Raw genomic sequence first — 19,489 nt, 5'->3', positions numbered from 1 at the left:
CACTTACCTTCAATACTGTAATGTTCCAAGCAAAGCTTTCAGTTGCTTTGTTGAGTTTTCTTCCTTTCAATCCTTCTTTTGCTCCCAGATTGTGAAGTTCCTCATGGAACTCCATCCCTTTGAAAAAAGAACATACAAGAATTCTTAGTATAAACTGAATAAAAATAGGAATTTTTATAACAAGATTATCAGTGAAAATAGAATTTCCCATTCTTGTCCTTCTCTTATAATTTCTAAATCCCTAAATTAAATTATCCCTCCCATTCTGTTCATCCCCACCAAATGGCTATCCTTCAGGGAAAACTAACAATAATCAACGCATTGAACTAAATTCCATTTTAAACTGGCAGGAGCCGTAGACAAAGACACGAGAAGGTAAGAAAATTCTTCCAACAGGTTACATCAATCTTGTTTGTCCTCTGCCTGTGTCTTACATGAAATGGTGCAATGTGTGAATGGCAACCATATGTGATGGATGCACATATCTTACTTTTCCCATGAACCCTCCATATGGCTTGACAGGAGGCCCGTTACCCACATAGATAACAATGGCAATTAGTAAGTGTTGAGTAAAAATAAAAAGAGTTTTTTAAAATAGCATTCCTGGAAACACCCAAATGTTTCAGATGTAGGAATGGCCTTAAAGTTATTCTTATCTCAACCATTCTCTCAAGCTTTAATACTCTAAAAAACATCACCATGATCTCTTTCTTCAGCCTTTGTCTTAGCACCTCAGGGATGGGAATCACACTTTCTTCTGGAAAGCTCACTCCACTTGAAAAGCTAGGACTGATGTCAAGCCAAAGTCTCTCTCCCTGGAACTTCACTCATTCCTTGGTGCTAGCTAGACCCAGACCATCAAGGTCAAATCTCTTTTCTGGGGTGCAGACCTTTAAATATTGGAAGAAAGATAGTACATAAAGTCCACTAGAGTCTTCTTTTCTCCAGATTAAACATTTCAACACGCTTCAGTTTACTAATAATGTCTCTTGTTTAAGGATGACATCCAGGTAGGGCCACTGCATTACATAGCCGCCCAGAGTCAAGCTTGTGGAGACCTGCACCCAGGAACATCTACTGAAAGTGGGCTGGAAGTAGCCCCCATGAGGTAAGGATTTACCACCACCCTCCTTGTTCTAGCTACTCTGCTGTTATTAATGCAGCCTAAAACCACATTATCTTTTCTGGTGCCAACATCACAAACACAGCACATGGTAAGGGTATGCCTGTGGAGTCTGGGCCTACACTGCCTATACCATTTACCGTGCCCGTAAGCATGAGCAAGTGCCTGAAACTCTCTGCAGCTCAGTTTCCTCATTGGTGAAATGGTGATAACAAGAGGGTTTTTACCTCAAGGGATTGTGGTGAAGGTTAAATGAGTCAATACATTTAAAGCTCACAAAGTAGTGCCTGGCACATAGGAGCATTACATAAATATTTGGTACTTTTATTTTTATGCTTCCTGTAAACTGAAATATTTAAGACTCCTGGTCAGTCAGTGAAGAGCACAATTTTTAAAGTTTGGTCTAGGTTCAAAGGTCAGCTCTACCGCTTTTTAATATGGGATCTTGAGTAATTCACTCAATCTCTCAGAATCTCTCAGAATTCACTCAATCTCACAGATGCCTCCTCTATAGGTGGGATATAATGATGACTCCCTTGCAGAGTTGTTATGAGGACTAAGCAACATAATGTATGTGCTTAGTATATCATACGCATGTAGATCAAGCAATTGTCATTATTGTCACCGTCCTCATAATCGTTAATTGTGTGTGTGGATCAAGGAGACATGGATCCAGAGAGACAGAAGTACAAAGGTGGTGCAGATTGAGGGGAACATGACTAAACATATAGGCGTGTCCTCATAGATGTGACCCATCCCATCCTTCAAGAAAGATCATTCTACAGTGAGGACTAGTTAGCCAGGCAAAAGCCTAGAGGATTAAGGGCTTATGGTTCAAATTGTAACCATGAAGAGGCAACGAGGAACCATAACTTCCATATCAGTAGTAAAAGGTTTGCTAGGTTCCCAAACCACAAAAGTAGATTCAGAAACCCTCACCTCTCTAGAAATCTTCAGATACCACACCCCATATATATACACATACAACCCACCTGCTGTCACCTAGATTTCTTTGGTACTACGCAAAGACTTAACTATAACACAAAGTATAAACTGTGGCATAAAAGATTTGAATTTTAAGCATAAGAACCAAAACTATTTACAAACTCTGCCAAGAATTATCATTATGATTTCTAAAGAAAATGGTGGGGGGTGGGGGGGATGCGGGGGGGGGGGGGGAGTTACCTGCTTTCTGACACTGCACAATCTTTTCCTGGACTGTGTCAGCCATTTCTATGAGAAACCGGCTCTCTTGTATCATCTGCCACAAAACAAACATCAAAAGGTGATTGTCAGAAATCCTTAAACTGGCTCCTTGGAAAGAGTACATACAGAGAGACCCACGTGGCACTGCCAGTAATGGGGAGCCACAGCCTTAACCACAAAAGATGGGAGAGGGAAGGATAATCTGCTCCAACTGCCACCCATTCTAACACCACAGCTAGTCACCTACCTTATGATTGCTCCCGTTCTGTAACATGCCTTCACACAATGGGTATCAAACAAATAACTGTTGAATAAATGCATATACATTCTTTAAGCCCCCAAGAATATTCATGAATACCTCTTATTCCACTCCCTCATCCCGAAAGTTTCTACAACACAAGGCAGGTGGCACTGGAACAATGTCAATGAGAATCAGAATGGGGAATCACCTAGTGAGGAGCTGAAGGACCACTGAAGACATCCATGAAGTTGATAGCTTGGATATGGGTGGTCCAAAGATGGCAGAGGCCTGGCCCTCCCTCTAGAAGGGCTCCAGCTCCATTGGCAAGAATGAGGAGTGGGTCAGATTTCAAAGCTACTGACTCATCAGAGCTTGTACGTACTACACTGAAATGGTTGTCCCTGCCCTCCATGTTTGGATAGAACGCAAATATATCCAAGGGGTAATTAACATACTGAGTGAAATGGGGGAAATAAGACAACTGTTGGAGAGATGGAGAAAAGAAAAATCTGTATGTGACAAGGGGGAAGATGATAGTAGGTAAAGAAGCTATAATCAGAAAGACAAGGAATTGGGGCTCTTTTGAAAAAATGACTAAAGAAAGGCAACAAATAAGCAAAGTAACACTTCCTGAATTTCCAGCCCCTCTTCTACTCTTAAGAAATCTTTCCCTCTGGGTATTCTGTTTATCTTTCTAGCTCAATATACTGCAGGGAGTTTAAGGCAGAATTTAAATTGGACATAAAAGGTCTTGAGTAAGACATCTTTCGTAATTAAATGCTGTTGAACAGATTGTACTCTTGTACAATGACTTCCAAATATAAAGTGCTTTATGATTACAAATTTTCAAATGGAAAAGAACATCGAATCACAAATTTTTAGTGCCTAACAACTCCATAGGAGTAAAATCATATCATTCATTCATTTAATAAATATCTATTAAGCAGCCACTATGTAAAAGCACTATGGAAAGCACAAAGAGTAGGACACATTGGTGAGCAAAAACAGACACATCTCTAACTCCTTGGAGCTCATAGTCTAACAGGGAAGTCTACTCAGATGAATAAAATATGATAATCAATTCAACCAAACAAAATTCAATTACATTTCTCTGCCTGCAGTGATTAGTCTAAAGTGACTTATTTAAAGGGCTAAACTGACTATCAAAACCATAAAACTAGACACCAAGAAATTCTCAACTGAGTCACACTTTTGAACTGTATCAGTTAACTCTTTCAACTCCCAAGAGGAAGTGGAAAGCTGTGAATAACAATTTGTCAAATAGTTAACAGTAGCCAGAGTTTCTACAGCTTCCATGTAAGTGAAATTTGCAGGCAGAGAAAGATTTAATATAAATGCAATTGGATTTAGTCTTTTCTAATCTTAGCATCCATATAGGCAACATCAATTGAGTTTTTATAATATTTTCAAAAGTTATCAGATGTTTCAAATAGTCAAATATCAGACAAAATGTTTTCATGAAATTCAAGCAAGGGAAATATTTATAAGGAAAACACATTCTGTGACTTTACCATGAGCAAAATAGGTAATAAATTACACATTTTTAGAATCATTTAATTTTAGGTCTAAAAGAATCTTAGCTATCATGCCACCCCCTAAATTTTATTTAAAAAGGGGGGGAGGAAAGTAAGACTTACAGGAGTTAAGATTCTTGCCCCCCCCCAAAAAAAAACCCCAAAATAATTAACAATCAAGCTGGAATTAAAATCCCAGCTTCCTGGCATCCCTCTTGTTTTCATGAAAAAAATAGCACCCTTCTAATTTGGTCTGGCTTGGCCATGCTCCATGCAAGAATGCATGTCTTCACATACATGCAATCTTTGAATTTGAGATGTAGCATTCCAAAGTCACCCGGCCATCAGAAAAAATAAAAGGGCATGCCCATAATCAATTCATTTCAACCAGATTCAAATATATTCATTTTAAGAAAAATACAAAATAAAAAAGGAACAGGATTGATGATTCCTTTGACGATATCTTATATTCTGACATCTTATATTCATTTCTCTTGGTGTTGCTCTAAGTAGAGAACATGTGATACTATTCTTTGATTTAAAAAAAAATCGTTATTGATTTGTGACCAGTTTTCTTTGCAGTACTGTACTAAGCATTTTCTTAGTGTTGAGAACAAAAAAGAATATACTTCCTGCATCCACAAACTCTATAGCCTCTTTGTAACAACCTGAGCAGAAAGTGTCCTCTTTGCCAAGGCTAACTCTTCTACATAGACTTAAAAATCCCACCTCTTCCTGCTTCCCTCAAGAACCTATTCCTAATGAGCCTTCTTTTTTCATCTACAATCTCTACCTCTCCCCTGGCATCTTCTCTTCTCCCCAGTCAAATCCTACCAGGCCTCACAGCTCACTTCAAACCCGCTCTTCCACTGGTGTCCTAAAATCCCCTTCCCTCCCTCTCTTACCTCCAAATTTCCAGAACACTCTCTATTTTTTTAGTCTGTTTACATTTTTTAAATTTGCTGTCTTAAATTACAATTAATTGTTTACCTATATCTCCTGCTCTTCACTTCCCCAGTAAATTGTAATTCCAGTACAGTAAGAACCCAATCTTATTTACTTTTACATCCCCAAATTCATCTATCCTTTTATATAATCACCTATTTTCTATTTTACTTTGTGGTACTTATTTCTTCTACACATCTATTACCTGCATATGTATGCACAATAAAATATTTCATTTACTATTGATCACTTCTCAAATCTATAACTGTCTTTTTTGAAATCTAGTATATTTTTGTCTCCAGTTTTTTTTTTCTAGGCTTCTCCATCTTTGTTTAATCTTGCATGCTCCTTAATTCCCTTTCATATTAAAGACTGAAAAATAAACACAAAGCATTTAACAGGATTATGCCTACAGAAAATATAATACTCAATATCAGAAAATAAAATAAATTTTAAAAAGTTTATCACTTACTTGAGGTAAAATAATGTCAGGTGCAAAACATACAAGAAATTCTATGATTCAAGGTCTCTTCCAAAATCCCCAAGTAAATATTTGTTAACCACAGAGTATAAGAAGCTTGCTTTTCCCAGTATCTAATGGATCACTTTATAAAGAAATAGTCGAGTGTGATTTAACTTTCAACATAGAAGAGCATCTCTTTGAGGTTCTTTAGAGGATAACCTGAAATCCTTTAGTAATAAAAGTCACAACTTTGACTATAAAATACCACATCATTAACATTTTCAGAATTTAAAATCAATGTTCATATGAACTTTTCTTATAAAAGCATTTCGCCTTCTCTATAACACCTTCCACTGTATATAGAAGAACAATTTTATCTATGCATGTTTTCTGCAGTTAACTTTCAATTATTAGCAGTGGCAGAGAAAACAAACAAGATGGGTAGCTGAAATGTACCAGCAATTGCAAACCACATGTGAATCAATAATTTCAACTTTTCCCCAACTAAGTAATTTATCTAAGTTGTTAAGAAGGAAAAATGGTTGATTTGAATTTCTTCTCCTCCCTAGGTCTCTACAGATACTGACGGAAATGAAATATAAAGTAACAAAAGTCCAGGAGAGAAGGTGAGAAGCATGTCCTCAGATAATCCCCTAACTGGGGAGTCAGGGCACCTCGCCAGCCAAGGCTGAGTTAACTCAGTGATAGAATCTGGCAGGAGCCGGATTTACACATCTGATGTCCCAGCCTGAGTTTCCAGGTGCCTTTGCCTGTTGTAGTAACACAAAAAGCTTTTCTTTGGTTCTGTCACATGAATATCTCCTAATGGATCTTATTTCCTTGCCTGGCTTTGTATCGAAATCAATAGTGATTTACCCAGATAAAGTGTGGCATTACTTTATGCATTAGATGTGTCCTCAACAGGGGTGTTTAAATTGTCAGTTAAGATTTAAATCATTTATTTAAAATGAAAACTTTAGAGAAGGGGATAGTAACATTTTTACTTAGAGACAGACTAAATTGTTCAACACGTGTGAAAAAACTGTCATTCTAGCTCTTCTCAATAGGGAATTTAACTAATTGCCTCGGATCATTGTAAAGTCAACGTAACTATTAATGGTTCCGAAAAGATGAGCTTCCATCACAGCATGATGCAAACCTTCTACAAAGTCCAGTTTCCTTCTGAATTATATCTAAATTCCTAGAACCACAAACTTTATATTTAGAAGTCACATTAAGGACCATCTATCATGTACAGTTCCATTTTATAGATGAAAAAACTGAGCCCCAAATTGACTTGCCTAAAGCCACACAGCTAGTTAGTGAAATAGTTTAGTCTAGAACCCAGGCATTCTTGAGGAGCAGACCTAAGCTTATAAGTTGTTCTAGAATACTGATATGGTATTTAAGTGTGGAAGTCTTATTGCAAGTACAAGTTGATGACAAACATTTAATAGAGTAGAATTCATCAATTAAAGCATCATGAAAACACATTTTTGCCATGACTGCTTCTCCCTCCAAGTCTAATTTGCAACATGCATCAACCAATATAGATAGTCTTCCTATGAAGCCTAGAAACAAATGTATTTATTGAGCCCTCTACTTTTTCAGGAAGGTGTTATCAAATTTGGAAAGTCAATCACTTAGGATATGTGAATCAAAAAACAATCTACCCGAGACCTATTTTGTTATCTCACCTTAAAAAGAGTGCAATAATTAATCTATCTCTTAACCTCCCTTCTAATCAGAACACTGGGATTTAGTTTTTGGTCTGTAGCGGCTCCTTTGTTCAAATTGTTTAAAATAACACTTGAATTGTATTGAACTTGGCACATTTTTTAATCTGATCACCGTTACATATATATTTGCTAACTAAAACGAAGATCATTGCCTTTCATTTTTAATTTCTGAAAAATGTTTAAGTCAGATAAGAAGGAATGTTAATAGTTTGTCATCTTTTGTTTTTAAGCAAAGTCAATCCTATCAAGATGGTTAATTTTCGGTGAAACAGAAACACACATCAGGTCAGAACATTTGCAAGCTTATTGGAAGTCCGCTGCCTCTGGTGTATGTGATGAAGTATCCTCTGTCCTGGGACTACCTGAGAGTCACTACCTGTGAGCCTGATTTACAATGGCGCAGGACAAGAGAACTTGCAGAACGCAGGCTAAAGGACATTTTTCTCCACATTTGTGACAGTAACAGGAACTGCTTCGGGGAGCTGCTTTCTGGAGAAAAGGATCATTTCACTTTTTCTTCTCTCCAGTTCTTCTGTTTCCCAAACAACTGTCAGCTATATATTGAGTAATCATTACAAATGTTTGTTTTTATCCAGCTCTGATTAGAATTTAGCTCATTCATAAAATTACCAGGTGACTAACCCTCGTAAACCTTCTCCAGAATTTCCAGGCCAATTCGACTACCTCACACTGCCTTTAATGAAGAGTGTTGTAAGAAGTTGAATATTCAGGAATGTAAAGTGAACTTCAAGGATACAGGTACAATATTCCACCAAGGAGCCAGCCTGAAATGCCTGCTTATTAATGCTTCTCTGATACCCAGTGTCTTGGGGACCCTCTCACTAAGTAGAAATGTTGTCAACCTTCAAGATGCTGACAATTCTGCCCTCATGCAGAAAATGTAGCAGAAGACATTACCACACCCACAAGTGAAGGAAGTTTCAATGCACTAAGTATACAACAGTTTGTATTTAAATAACCAGCTCTGGAAGGGCACGTGCCAGTGAGCTGCTCTTTTTCTGGGCTCCATTACTACACAAGCCAACATACTATTTGAAATGCAAACTAATGTAAAGTTCCACACAAACTTCATAATGAGAGAGAGAGAGAGATGGAAGGAAAGACTCTTTGACTTACTGAATTCCAATTTAAATTGATTTCTTTTTTTTTTTAATTTATTGGGGTGACAATTGTTAGTAAAATTACATAGATTTCAGGTGTACAATTCTGTATTACATCATCTATAAATCCCATTGTGTTCACCACCCAGAGTCAGTTCTCCTTCCATCACCATATATTTGATCCCCCTTACCCTCATCTCCCACCCTCCACTCCCCTTACCCTCTGGTAACCACTAAACTATTGTCTGTGTCTATGAGTTTTTGTTTCTCATTTGTTTGTCTTGTTCTTTTGTTGTTTTTGGTTTATATATCACATATCAGTGAAATCATATGGTTCTCTGCTTTTTCTGTCTGACTTATTTCACTTAGCATTATACTCTCGAGATCCATCCATGTTGTCACAAATGGTCCTATTCATCTTTTCTTACCACTGAATAGTATTCCATTGTGTATATATACCACAACTTCTTTATCCATTCATCTATCGAAGGACATTTTGGTTGTTTCCATGTCTTGGTCACCGTAAACAAAGCTGCAATGAACATTGGAGCACACGTGTCTTTGTGTATAAATGTTTTCAGATTTTTGGGGTAGATACCCAGGAGAGGGATTGCTGGGTCATATGGTAATTCTATTCGTAATTTTTTGAGGAACCTGCACACTGCCTTCCATAACGGCTGCACCAGTCTGCATTCCCACCAACAAGTAAAACTACATTGAGACTGTAGATATACCTACAACTTTTTCCCATCCTGAAGCTCAACATTATCTTGATAAGAACACGGATGGAAGAGAATGCATTTAATTCACCCATTATGCTTGGCTTAATTGGGATACCTGCCAGTATATTGATTCCATTGCAAGAGCGATTAAAGATAGCAATTAACTTTTTGCTAGATTCCTGGTCATGCTAACACAATCAGCTGTTCTCCAAATCACACCCCAGCTGACTTAGTAAAAGATTAACCTTTGTTTTCTAGAATGTTTTGATTTTTTTTTATCTTCAGAAAACCTGTTGCTCTTACCATAGTAAAGTTTTAACTTTTGTGTTAATGTTAAATAAGTCAGCACAGAAGTCACCTTCAGAAAATGCTTTGGGTTTATTTTTTACAGGTGCATTTCCCTGAAACTATTCCATCTCTGAATGCTATATTCAAACCACTAACTACCCAAAAGTTTTCACATTCATTTAAAACACTTAAAAAGATCAAATATGTTAGGCAAATACTTCTTGACTATGCATGAAAAAGTAGACAGGGGAGAACATGAGAGAAGTAAAAATTCAGTTATCTAAATAAAAAGTTATATAAATATTAGATGACATTTTTCTTTCAAAATTATTTGCAAATAAACTTCTGCTGGCACAGGGTAGGAATAGGGGTGGGGGGTACATCACCGTGAAAAGTGCATCACAGGGTGTGGGGACAGAGCCAGGAGTGCAGTTTCCAGGCTCTTGGCCTCACATGGAAAGGTGCTGGCTCGGGTAGTAAAAGGCCATCAACTGTGATCAGATGGTCATCAGCTGTGGCTAGTTGGCCGTCAGCTGTAACCAGTGAGCCATTGGCCACTAATATAACTGTCGTAGCTAAGCTAGCAGAAAAATGGGGGCTAGCAAGAAGATGGTGGCTGAGTTAGCAAGCGGCAGAGTGTGGATTGCAGATTGCAGAGAAGTGGATTGCTAGCCAGTGAGATTGGTTGGCAGAGACAAGTCGATGGCGGTTTATGGATAGTGTGGCTCCTGCTTCCTGTGTCTCCAGCCCAGCCACCAGCGAGAATATAGTGGTATGACTCCCCTATTTATGGCTCTGTGGGTGTCCCTTTTTGGCCTCACCATGTCCTGCGTTCTTATGTGGGGAGCAGGACCAGAGACCCCGCAGGCCGCCCCGCATGACACAGGGCTTGAGACTCTATCAAGCCCAGGACATAAACATCATCAGATTCACTCTCTGGACTCTGTGTGTCTCTCCTCCTTTCCTTTTTGAGGAGTAAGTCCTGCCTTCCCATCAGGATTTCTCTTTCCTCAAGGACAGACATATTGTCTCATACCATTTGTTTCCCCCCAGCACCCTGCACTGTAACAGGTGTCCAAAATGTGTTGGTTGAGTTGACTAATCAAAAAGCTTAAAGACATACATAAAATAATGTCAAAAGAAAAAAAAAATGTTTTACAAGTGACAAATATGCATGTTCCCATCTTTTACTTATATTTCTCTCAAGTCAAAATGCTGCTGTGCTATTTGTGCTGATACCTGTCTCTGTTCATTTATGTCTGCATTGCACAGACTCAACAAAGTTCTTTATATGTGGTATGGATTGAATGTCATGAATAAAGTCAATGAATGAACCTTTTCTTAATAAGGTCAGTTTTGCTAGAGGTTGAGACAAAGGGCTTGATGTTGATGGAGAGGGAATTAAGGCTGTAAAGGCAGCCTGGGTGGTGTAGGATGGAAATAAAAAGGATGGAGAATGAAAAGGATGTGACAAATACATCAGCTTGACTGAAGGAGAGGGTTCAAAGAGAAGAAAGTGGGAAATGGGGTTGACAAAACAGGCAGCACTGGGGTGGGTGAAGGCTTTGTAAGTCTAGTTAAAAATCAAAAATAGGATTTGAGGGGTGGCCTGATAGCTCAGTTGGTTAGAGCATGAGCTCTCAACAACAAGGCTGCCAGTTCAATTCCCACATGGGACAGTGGGCTGAGACCCTGCAACTAAGACTGAAAATAGCGACTGGACTTGGAGCTGAGCTGTGCCCTCCACAACTAGATTGAAGGACAACTTGAGAAACACACTATTACCCAATAAACTCTTTAAAAAAAAAAAAGGATTTGAGGATGATTATTCCAATTGTTGAATTAGGGAAAGGCAGAGACTAGATGGAGGAGTAGTCAGTCTATTGAAAAATCCAAGCAGAAGAAGGGAGTCTGGTGACAACCTTAGCTAAGTCAACGTAAGGAGATGGACACAATAGAGTAATGCCATGAGGAAAGAAGCAATAGCTCTCACTGACATTGAATCATAAATGAAAAGACCTTACTGGAGTTAATATGGAGAGAGAGAGACAGCCTTTGAAAAAGATTTGGAAGAACTGAAGACCGTTGGCATAGTGATATCTTTTGCTGTGGTCAGAAAAGAGTGACTGAGTGCCAAGGAAATAAAAAGATCGACCCAGTTTTTGACCTGTGAAATGTCTGTTGTTTATTCTTGGGACATCCAAGTCATGTCCTATAAGCAAATGTAGAAATGTGACTAGAGTAAAATATTAGGGCCAGGGCTAGAGATGGATTTCTAAAATAGTATTCAATCCACATGCATCAAATCACTATTGCAGAAAGAAAAATTCCCAGTCTATTCAAACAGACTAATTTCGATAGTGTCTTCCTGAAATTGCAAGTATTGTTCAATATAATCACCTGCTATTCCAACCCCATGTTAAATGATGAGTTACACAAGCAGGTCACCAATCATAGACTCCCAGGCCTGGGATGGACCTTACCAGGTCACCTGTCCTGACTCTAAGCGGTTGGAACACAGGGTGTGCTGTACCTGCCACAGCATTAGAACGCAGTGGCTTGCACATGGGAGAAGCTCAGCAAACGTTTATAGAATTAAACAGCTCCATTCCTGGCTATCACACTTGGCAACTCTTTCAGTAACCAATTTTCATTTTTAACAGCCCCAGGAATAAGATTAATCCTAAACAGAAAAAAAAAAATCCAGCTCACATCGTATTACTTTTATTTGCAAAACATAATTATATTACATTAACAGCCTTAAAAGACTTAGCAGTGACTGATTGTATTACCTAGTTCAATGGGATATTTTCTTAGAGAAAGTGAAAATCCAGAATGGGGAAGTGACACTTGCTCTTTCAGAGACCCGAGCCAAACAAAAGGCACAGTGCAATAAAAGGACAAGTCACTGAGAAATGGTAACCTGATTTTAAATTCAGTTCTTGGGACAGTTCTCAAAAACTGTCCTGATGACCACAGAGCCACCTCTGACTGCAGCCAGCAGTCTACTGCTGTCAATAGCTCTCCTCTGTGTGTCTTCAGCCTGGCAAAGAGACATCAATTCCACCTTCATTTCAACTTTTAGGTCCTGTTCTACTTGTCTGAGTTATTGATTAATAGTGTTCTCAGTTTGCTTTTGTGCTTTGCAGAAGCTGTCACTTCCCACCTCTGGCTGAGACAGTGTTTGATATCAGGAAAGTCTTCTCTGCTTAAGTTTCCTAAATATCAGCTAGGCATTTACGTAGCTATATCCCTACTCAGCATATTAAGGGAGATTGTAGATAGGGCTGCTCTCAAGAAAAATTGCAATTATTTGAGCAACCTCTCCCTCACCTTAGCCAGACTTGGGGAACCCTTTGTCGTTAGGATGTCTTCCTTTCCCCAGGAACAAACCTGCTTGGAGGATAGAATCTGTGAAATTATTCGAAAGTACGGATTACTGATAATCTATTGTGTTATTACTCATAAAGACCTTTTTGCATCTTAAAAGAGATGAAAAGTCTTAACCCAAAGGAACTGAGTGTAATTTTGAAATTTCAAATACCAGTGAGCAGATAGGAAACATGTTTTAAATGACAAATGGAATGGGGGTGGGGAGTATGTTCTGAAATTGTGCCACGTAAATAAGCCTTCTTAACGACAGACATATTTGGTTTTTGATTACTTTATACCAACACAGATGGTACAATAGAATTATAATTGCAATATTAATATTTAAATGACTTTTAACACTGAATGATTTTTAAAACCATCAAGAGGAAATATTTCTAATTTTAAATTATCCAGAAGTTTGGTAAGGAACAGGGCCAACTCAGGTCCTTAGGGAAAAGCTAAACGTAGGGAAAAAAAACAGTCTGTCAATGTTTTCTAGAATATTTTCATTTATTTCCTCTTAATAAGTAGTATAGTTTGATGCTCTTAGGTTGTCTTTCCATAAATGTAGGTTACTTGGTTTCCTGATTCATTTCTTTTTGATAGTAAAATAATTTAAACATTTGCATCTGCTCAGAAATGATTTCAGGTGACTTCTTCTTCTAAATATATACTGTATTTTTTTAGTGGTTACAACATTTCCTCTTGGATAGCATCTATACAGCTCGTTAACCACTTTTGAGAAATTCAAACATTTAAGCAACTTGAGTCTCAGTTCAACACACAAGCTGTTCATTTTTAAATACCTTGTTACCTCGCCACCACCACTACCAGGCAATAAACCCTGAATTTGTCTTCTGCCTTAGTCATCCAAATAGTTTTTATTAATAGCCTGTAGAGGGGTTTTTTTATACTTTATTTTTATGAGAAGTTGTAGGTTTACATAAAAGTTGAGCAGAAAGAACAGAGTTTACATTATACCCTCTTACCCCATCCCCCTCACCCCCCGCCAGTTTTCCCTACTGTTATCATCTTGCATTAGTGTGGTACATTTACTACAATTCATGAGCAAATACTGATACATTCTTGTTAGCTAAAGTCCGTAGATTACATTAGGGTTCATGCTTTGTGGTGCACATTCTGTGGGTTTTTACAAATGCATAATGGCATGTATCCACTAGTACAATATCGTACTAATACTTTCACTGCCCTAAAAATTCCCTGTGTTCCATTTATTTATCCCTTCCTCTCTGATCCTACCTCTCCCAGAACCTTGCAACCACTGATCTTTTCACTGTCTCCACAGTTTTGCCTTAGTCTATGGGATTTTAACTGTGTGGGTAAGACGGAACAATTTAGCTAGGGTGGTGTCAGAGAGGTAAAACAGAAGGGATTTTAAGATTTACCATAAAACACATTCAGTTATAGCATGGGAATTACCCTATTTTCATCAACAATAGATGCTTTTATTTACTTTTTATTCAACTAACATTAATTGATAACATACTGCTTGCCAGCACTGTTTTAGGTTCTAGAGACAAGAGTTATAAGGAAGACTATGCAGGGTCTCTGCTCTCATGGAGTTATACACTCAAATTCAGGGCTAAAGGAGGGCAGAAATTAAGCAAAAAGTCAAGCAAAATATTTTTCAACACCACTAAGTATAATGATGGAAACCAAGCAGTGTTATGTAATAAAATGATAGGTGGAGACTGGTTAGGGAAGGCTTTTCTGAGGATATGACATTTGAGCTAAGAATTAATAGATAAGAAGCAACCATCTGTGCAAGAGAACATTCTGGGCAGAGGGAACTGCAAATAAAATGACCCAGAGATGGGAACTAGCTTGGTCTGGTTGAAGAAAGAAAGAAAGCTCATTTTACTCAGGGGAGTGAGCAGAAGAGAGAGTATGAGGGTGAGGCTGGGAGAGGCAGGTGAGATAAGCAAGCAAGGCCAGATTATAGATGGCCTCTGAGGCCACAGCAAAGAGTTTCAATTTTATTCTAATGGGAAGCAGGAATTTTAAGCAGGAAAGTGACATGACTTGATTTACGTTTTCAAATGATCACTCTGGATCTAGAGTATTTTAGGAGATGTCTTTAAAATAAATACTCACACTAATACACCAAGAGTATTAAAGATGCCAATCAATACAATGTAAATCCTAGAAAGTACAAATGGCATTTATACATTCAAGGCCAAGGTTATCATGACATGCATTTGTCCCTACCCACCCCACCCCTTAAAAGAAATAACCAACAGAGATGTTAATAGTGTTTTCAATCACATCCACAGCCTGCTGGGGTTACATTTGATTCAAGGATATTTACACTCCTTTCCATAACAAAATAAAAAACCATTTCCATAGGGAACTATAAATGGAGACCTCATCACAAATATTTCTGTTTTCCACTATAGCTTTTTACTTTAAGCTTTGGAAAACCATGCTATGCCTGCAATTATAAATTGCATTTTAAAAATACAAACGAGAAAAGGCTGATGTACAGATTTGGCTCCAGCAGATAAAACTGAAAAACAAAACATTATTGGACACTTGGGGGTGTGAAATGGAAATTAGCCAACCACATTCTAGGTGCTTTTCTGCTCCTTACAGGCCTAGCTCCAGGGGACCAGGCTTCCCTCTCGGTGAATAATTTTTCTTTCTTTGCTTAAAAGGGAATTGGAGGAATAAGTGATTTCTACTGTCTGTCTCTATGGCAACTAGTACCCTAATTTCACCTCTTAGATGGCAATTATACCTATTCACTGAATAGCTTTCAGTCCCTACTTTTATGATGAAAAATTGATTTCATGAAAAATGAGATATAGGTAATAAGCTAACTTCTCCCCTAGCAACCACGAAGTACAGTTTATAAGAGGTACAATCATTCATAAGCAGAATACACACTGTGGGTTTTTGTTTTCTTTTTCTTTTTCAATTATAGAATGTTTATCCCAAACGTCTTTCCTCTAGTTGTCTTTTTAATGATAAAATATTATTCTTTTCTTCTTTAACACTTATTTTTATTCAACTATGAAAATTAGTTGGGTTCATTGTCAAGAGTTTGGGAAATACAGAAATAATACAGAAAAGCCTATACAAAAAAATAAAATTCACTCCCTTTATTTAAAAATAATCACTATTAACATCCTGTTAGAATTTTAGATGTTCATACATATAAATTCCATTTAAATACTATAGAGTATGTTTTTGGAACCAGACTTTTTCAAAAGAATGAGAAGTTGCCCACATCATTATATATTCTAAAACATGACTTTAATGGTTTCAAAGGAGTCCATGATATGCTTTACTATATTTTATTTAACTAATCCATCTATATTGACATTATTAAATATAAATGTTTATGTACCTATCTATTGGCTTAGAATAAATCCTAGAAAGAAATATATAGATCAAATGCGATAAACATTTTAAATTATACTGCCAAATTTTCCTCCCCCCAAATTATATCAATTTATTTTCCCCTAGAGGTAGATGGATGGGAGTATGTACCCATTTCCTTAAGTTCATCAGAGGTACTGTTTGCAAAATAATAATAATAATAATAATAATAATACCAATTTAATGGAGAGGGTAAGTATCTCACTACATTTCTTTAATATCTTTAATTAAAAACTTGTTTTAAGGTTAACTATGTTTTTACATTTCCATTGTTTTTTGAATTTTTGTTTGTTTGTTTGTTTGTTTTTCTTTGTGTTTTTTTTTAGGGGGAAGAGACACATGAATTGCCTGTTCACCTCTGAAACAAATACTATTTGTAATTCCCAAATATCTATTCTCCCTCTATTTCTTAGTAACAGAAGAGAGGACTTCCAGTTGAGCATTTAGAAATGACATTTCCCATCCTCCTTTGCACAAGTATGTCTATGTGTCAACTCCAAACTGATGAACTATAATCAAAAGTGATCTATGCTATATCAAAGAAATATCCTTAAAGGGAGAGGATATGCCCTCTTTTTTCCTCTTCATCATTCCTGTTGGTTGGAATGCAGATGTTATGGTTGGAGCTTCAGCAGCCATTTTGGACCATGAGGACGGTCTAGGGATGGTGGAGGGAGCCTAGGTACCTGAGAACTTCACAGAAGTGTCATCCTGGATGGCTGGTCTCCAGATTTTTATATGAGAGAATAAACTTAGCATTTTTAAGCCATGATTGGTTTGCATTTTTAGTGTCATGAAGCTGAACTTAATCTTGATTAATGTAGGATTGTTCCCCCATATATTATTTTTCTTATAGATTTATAGGTACTCTTTCTATTTTAAGGATATTTACACTTTATCTGGCATAGATAACAGAAATTTTCCCAGTTTATGATTTGCTCTTTAACTTCTTTATGGAATAAGGAAATGCAAAAACATGGTAATCCCTTAATTGCTACATCAATCTATTATATATTCAGAAAAACTAAATAATGGTATTAGCTTAGAAATATAAAATCCTGAAAAATATTTTGTCTCAAACATCATAAGGCAGCACTGAAGCTTAAGTTTACTTACTATGGGTATGCAATTAAATGGTTATGTTGTAGGCTAAAGTCATTTAGATGATGCAGACTTAATCAATAATTCATTGTTTGCTAAGGCAGAGATTTTCTGCTATGTGTGATCTGTGGAGCTCTGGGCTCAAAGCATTGCCTCGGAGGACTCCACCGGGGCTTCAGGGAAGCTGAGTGGGCTGGCTCTGCCTGCCACCCCCTGATTCAGGTTTCAAAAGCAACCACTCTTTGTTATTCATTAGAGTTTCACAAAAGAGCCCCTGCCATATGATTTCACACAAACACAGATAAGAAATAGGGAGGCACAATTTCCTACCAGATCATAAGCAGCCAGCATCTTTTTCTGAACATCTGGAATTGTCCCCAGAGGCTCCAGATAAGGAAAGTTGTCTTTCATCACAAGAGAGACTGAGGGAGTATTATCACTGGTGAGGAGGCGAGAGGACAGGGTTAACAGGCACTGCTTCAGACTGGCAATTGGAGGAAGTCCACACAGTTCCTTAACAGAGACTATGGCATTCTGTGGGGAAGAAAACATCGAATCACACTCCTGTCCACATCACACATGATCCCAGCACTTCGAGGTGTACACAAAAGTATATTCATAAATACGCATGTAATTTGAAGCAAACTGGATTATAACCAACGAAAAATGTTGTGATATACACAGAGAACACACAGAGCTAATTCACTATTGTAAGTCATCTTTCTCAATTTTTAGCCACCGCCATAAATATGTCACAAAGCAAAGCAGAGTATGACCCAGGGCTACACAGTGCTTTTCAAAGCAGAGCACTGGAATACTGAATACAGAGCACACAAATTAGCATTGGCTGGTCATGAATATCTTATTTGATTTGTATCATGATGATCATAAAACGTGTCAGGGGCTGTGTACTGGAGTGCATCTCCTTTGAGCTTTTCCCCTCAAGATAGCCGGTTGCTATTACTCACCAACCCCCAGTTGATGAACCATCAATGGTATTCCTTTGTCATCCATCAGAAATGCACCTGACAGACACACATACTAATACACATTTCATGGAGAGCTACATTTGTCCACGCTCAGGCTTAAAAAAAATTCATTTGGAATAGGAATTGTGATCATTTTATGTTTTATTAACAGTGAAGAGCATCTAACCTAATATGTGCCTCATGAATTTAGTGACAATGACAGTATTCATTTTTCTACTGATTAGGCTCCAAATAATCCTTAACCCAAAAACTTTATTGAGATGATATAAATTATCATACTACCTAGAAAAACTTTATCCATAGCCAACTCTCCTTAATACGTATTTTAAATACATAATATATGCAAAGGATATATTTTTTTCAAGAATTATATAGAAATATATAAAATCTACTTCTAATATATAAAGTTAGCTGTAAAAATTGACTTGTAACTAACTTAATACAGGGATTTATATTAGTTATAGAATTACGTCAGAAAAAGTCAGGTAAAAGATGTTACTATTTGGAGCCTATTTTTAAATAGTAGCTAAGGCCACCCACCTCAAATTAAATGCTTTCCATCTAAATATTTATATGTGAATTATGTACCATACTATTTTCCAGCATTTGGACTATTTAAAATTGTTTTAAGCCTAGCCCAGAATTTCTCTGTGAAAAAATATAAAGTTTTCAGCAAGTGAAGGGTTTTTGGGGTTCTGCATTATGTGACTAAAAATCATGAATGATTATGGGTTTTGTTTGATAGTAGGCAGTTCTGGATTTAAAGCCCAACTTGCTATTTATTAACTGCAATATTTGAGAAATTATTGAACCTCTTCAAGCTTGTTCTCTATCTTGAAAGTAGGGATATTTTATGACGAGGGTTACTATTAATATAAAAATGTTAGCTAAAGGAGCAAATAAAGCACATGAAAAATATTCCTCTCCTGTTTTGCTCTCATACATAGACCGCTACCGCTTCTGCAAATCCACAACACCCTGCACATTGTAGGAACTCAGTACTTGTTGTTTGATTGTTTCTCGTAACACGAGCCTAGAATAAGTATATTACGTAGTATTGAAGAAAGAAGTTTGCAGGCATCTCTGATTGCAAGTATTAATGAACACAAGGAAACTAACACTGCATTTCTGTATGCCAAGAATGAGCAATTTACATATACTTTAATTCTCATAATAATCCTGCAATGTAAATATTACCATTTTTCTTACCTTATGAGAAGGAAACCGATGATCAGAGACCAG

At 37.2% G+C, this 19,489-nt stretch overlaps 1 protein-coding gene across 2 annotated transcripts in view; it reads right to left on the bottom strand.

Moving 5' to 3' along the window:
* The window catches only part of PLCL1 (phospholipase C like 1 (inactive)), a 301,735-nt gene that overhangs the window by 38,603 nt on the left and 243,643 nt on the right, over positions 1-19,489 (bottom strand). Inside the window, exons 3-5 of one of the 2 annotated variants that reach the window (XM_019750756.3) lie at positions 17,589-17,792; positions 2,309-2,384; positions 8-117 (exon numbers count right to left, since the gene is read on the bottom strand). In XM_019750756.3, the coding sequence (XP_019606315.3) occupies positions 8-117; positions 2,309-2,384; positions 17,589-17,792 (390 nt within the window). The remainder of the gene's footprint in view (positions 1-7; positions 118-2,308; positions 2,385-17,588; positions 17,793-19,489) is intronic. The other variant, XR_012498547.2, reaches the window with a different exon arrangement.

Source organism: Rhinolophus sinicus, chromosome 17 (genome assembly GCF_057876585.1).
Source record: "Rhinolophus sinicus isolate RSI-liver-muscle chromosome 17, RSI-T2T, whole genome shotgun sequence".
NCBI classification, from domain to species: domain Eukaryota; kingdom Metazoa; phylum Chordata; class Mammalia; order Chiroptera; family Rhinolophidae; genus Rhinolophus; species Rhinolophus sinicus.
Note: the sequence above shows the minus strand (reverse complement) of the source record. Positions and strands in the feature narration are given on the sequence as shown.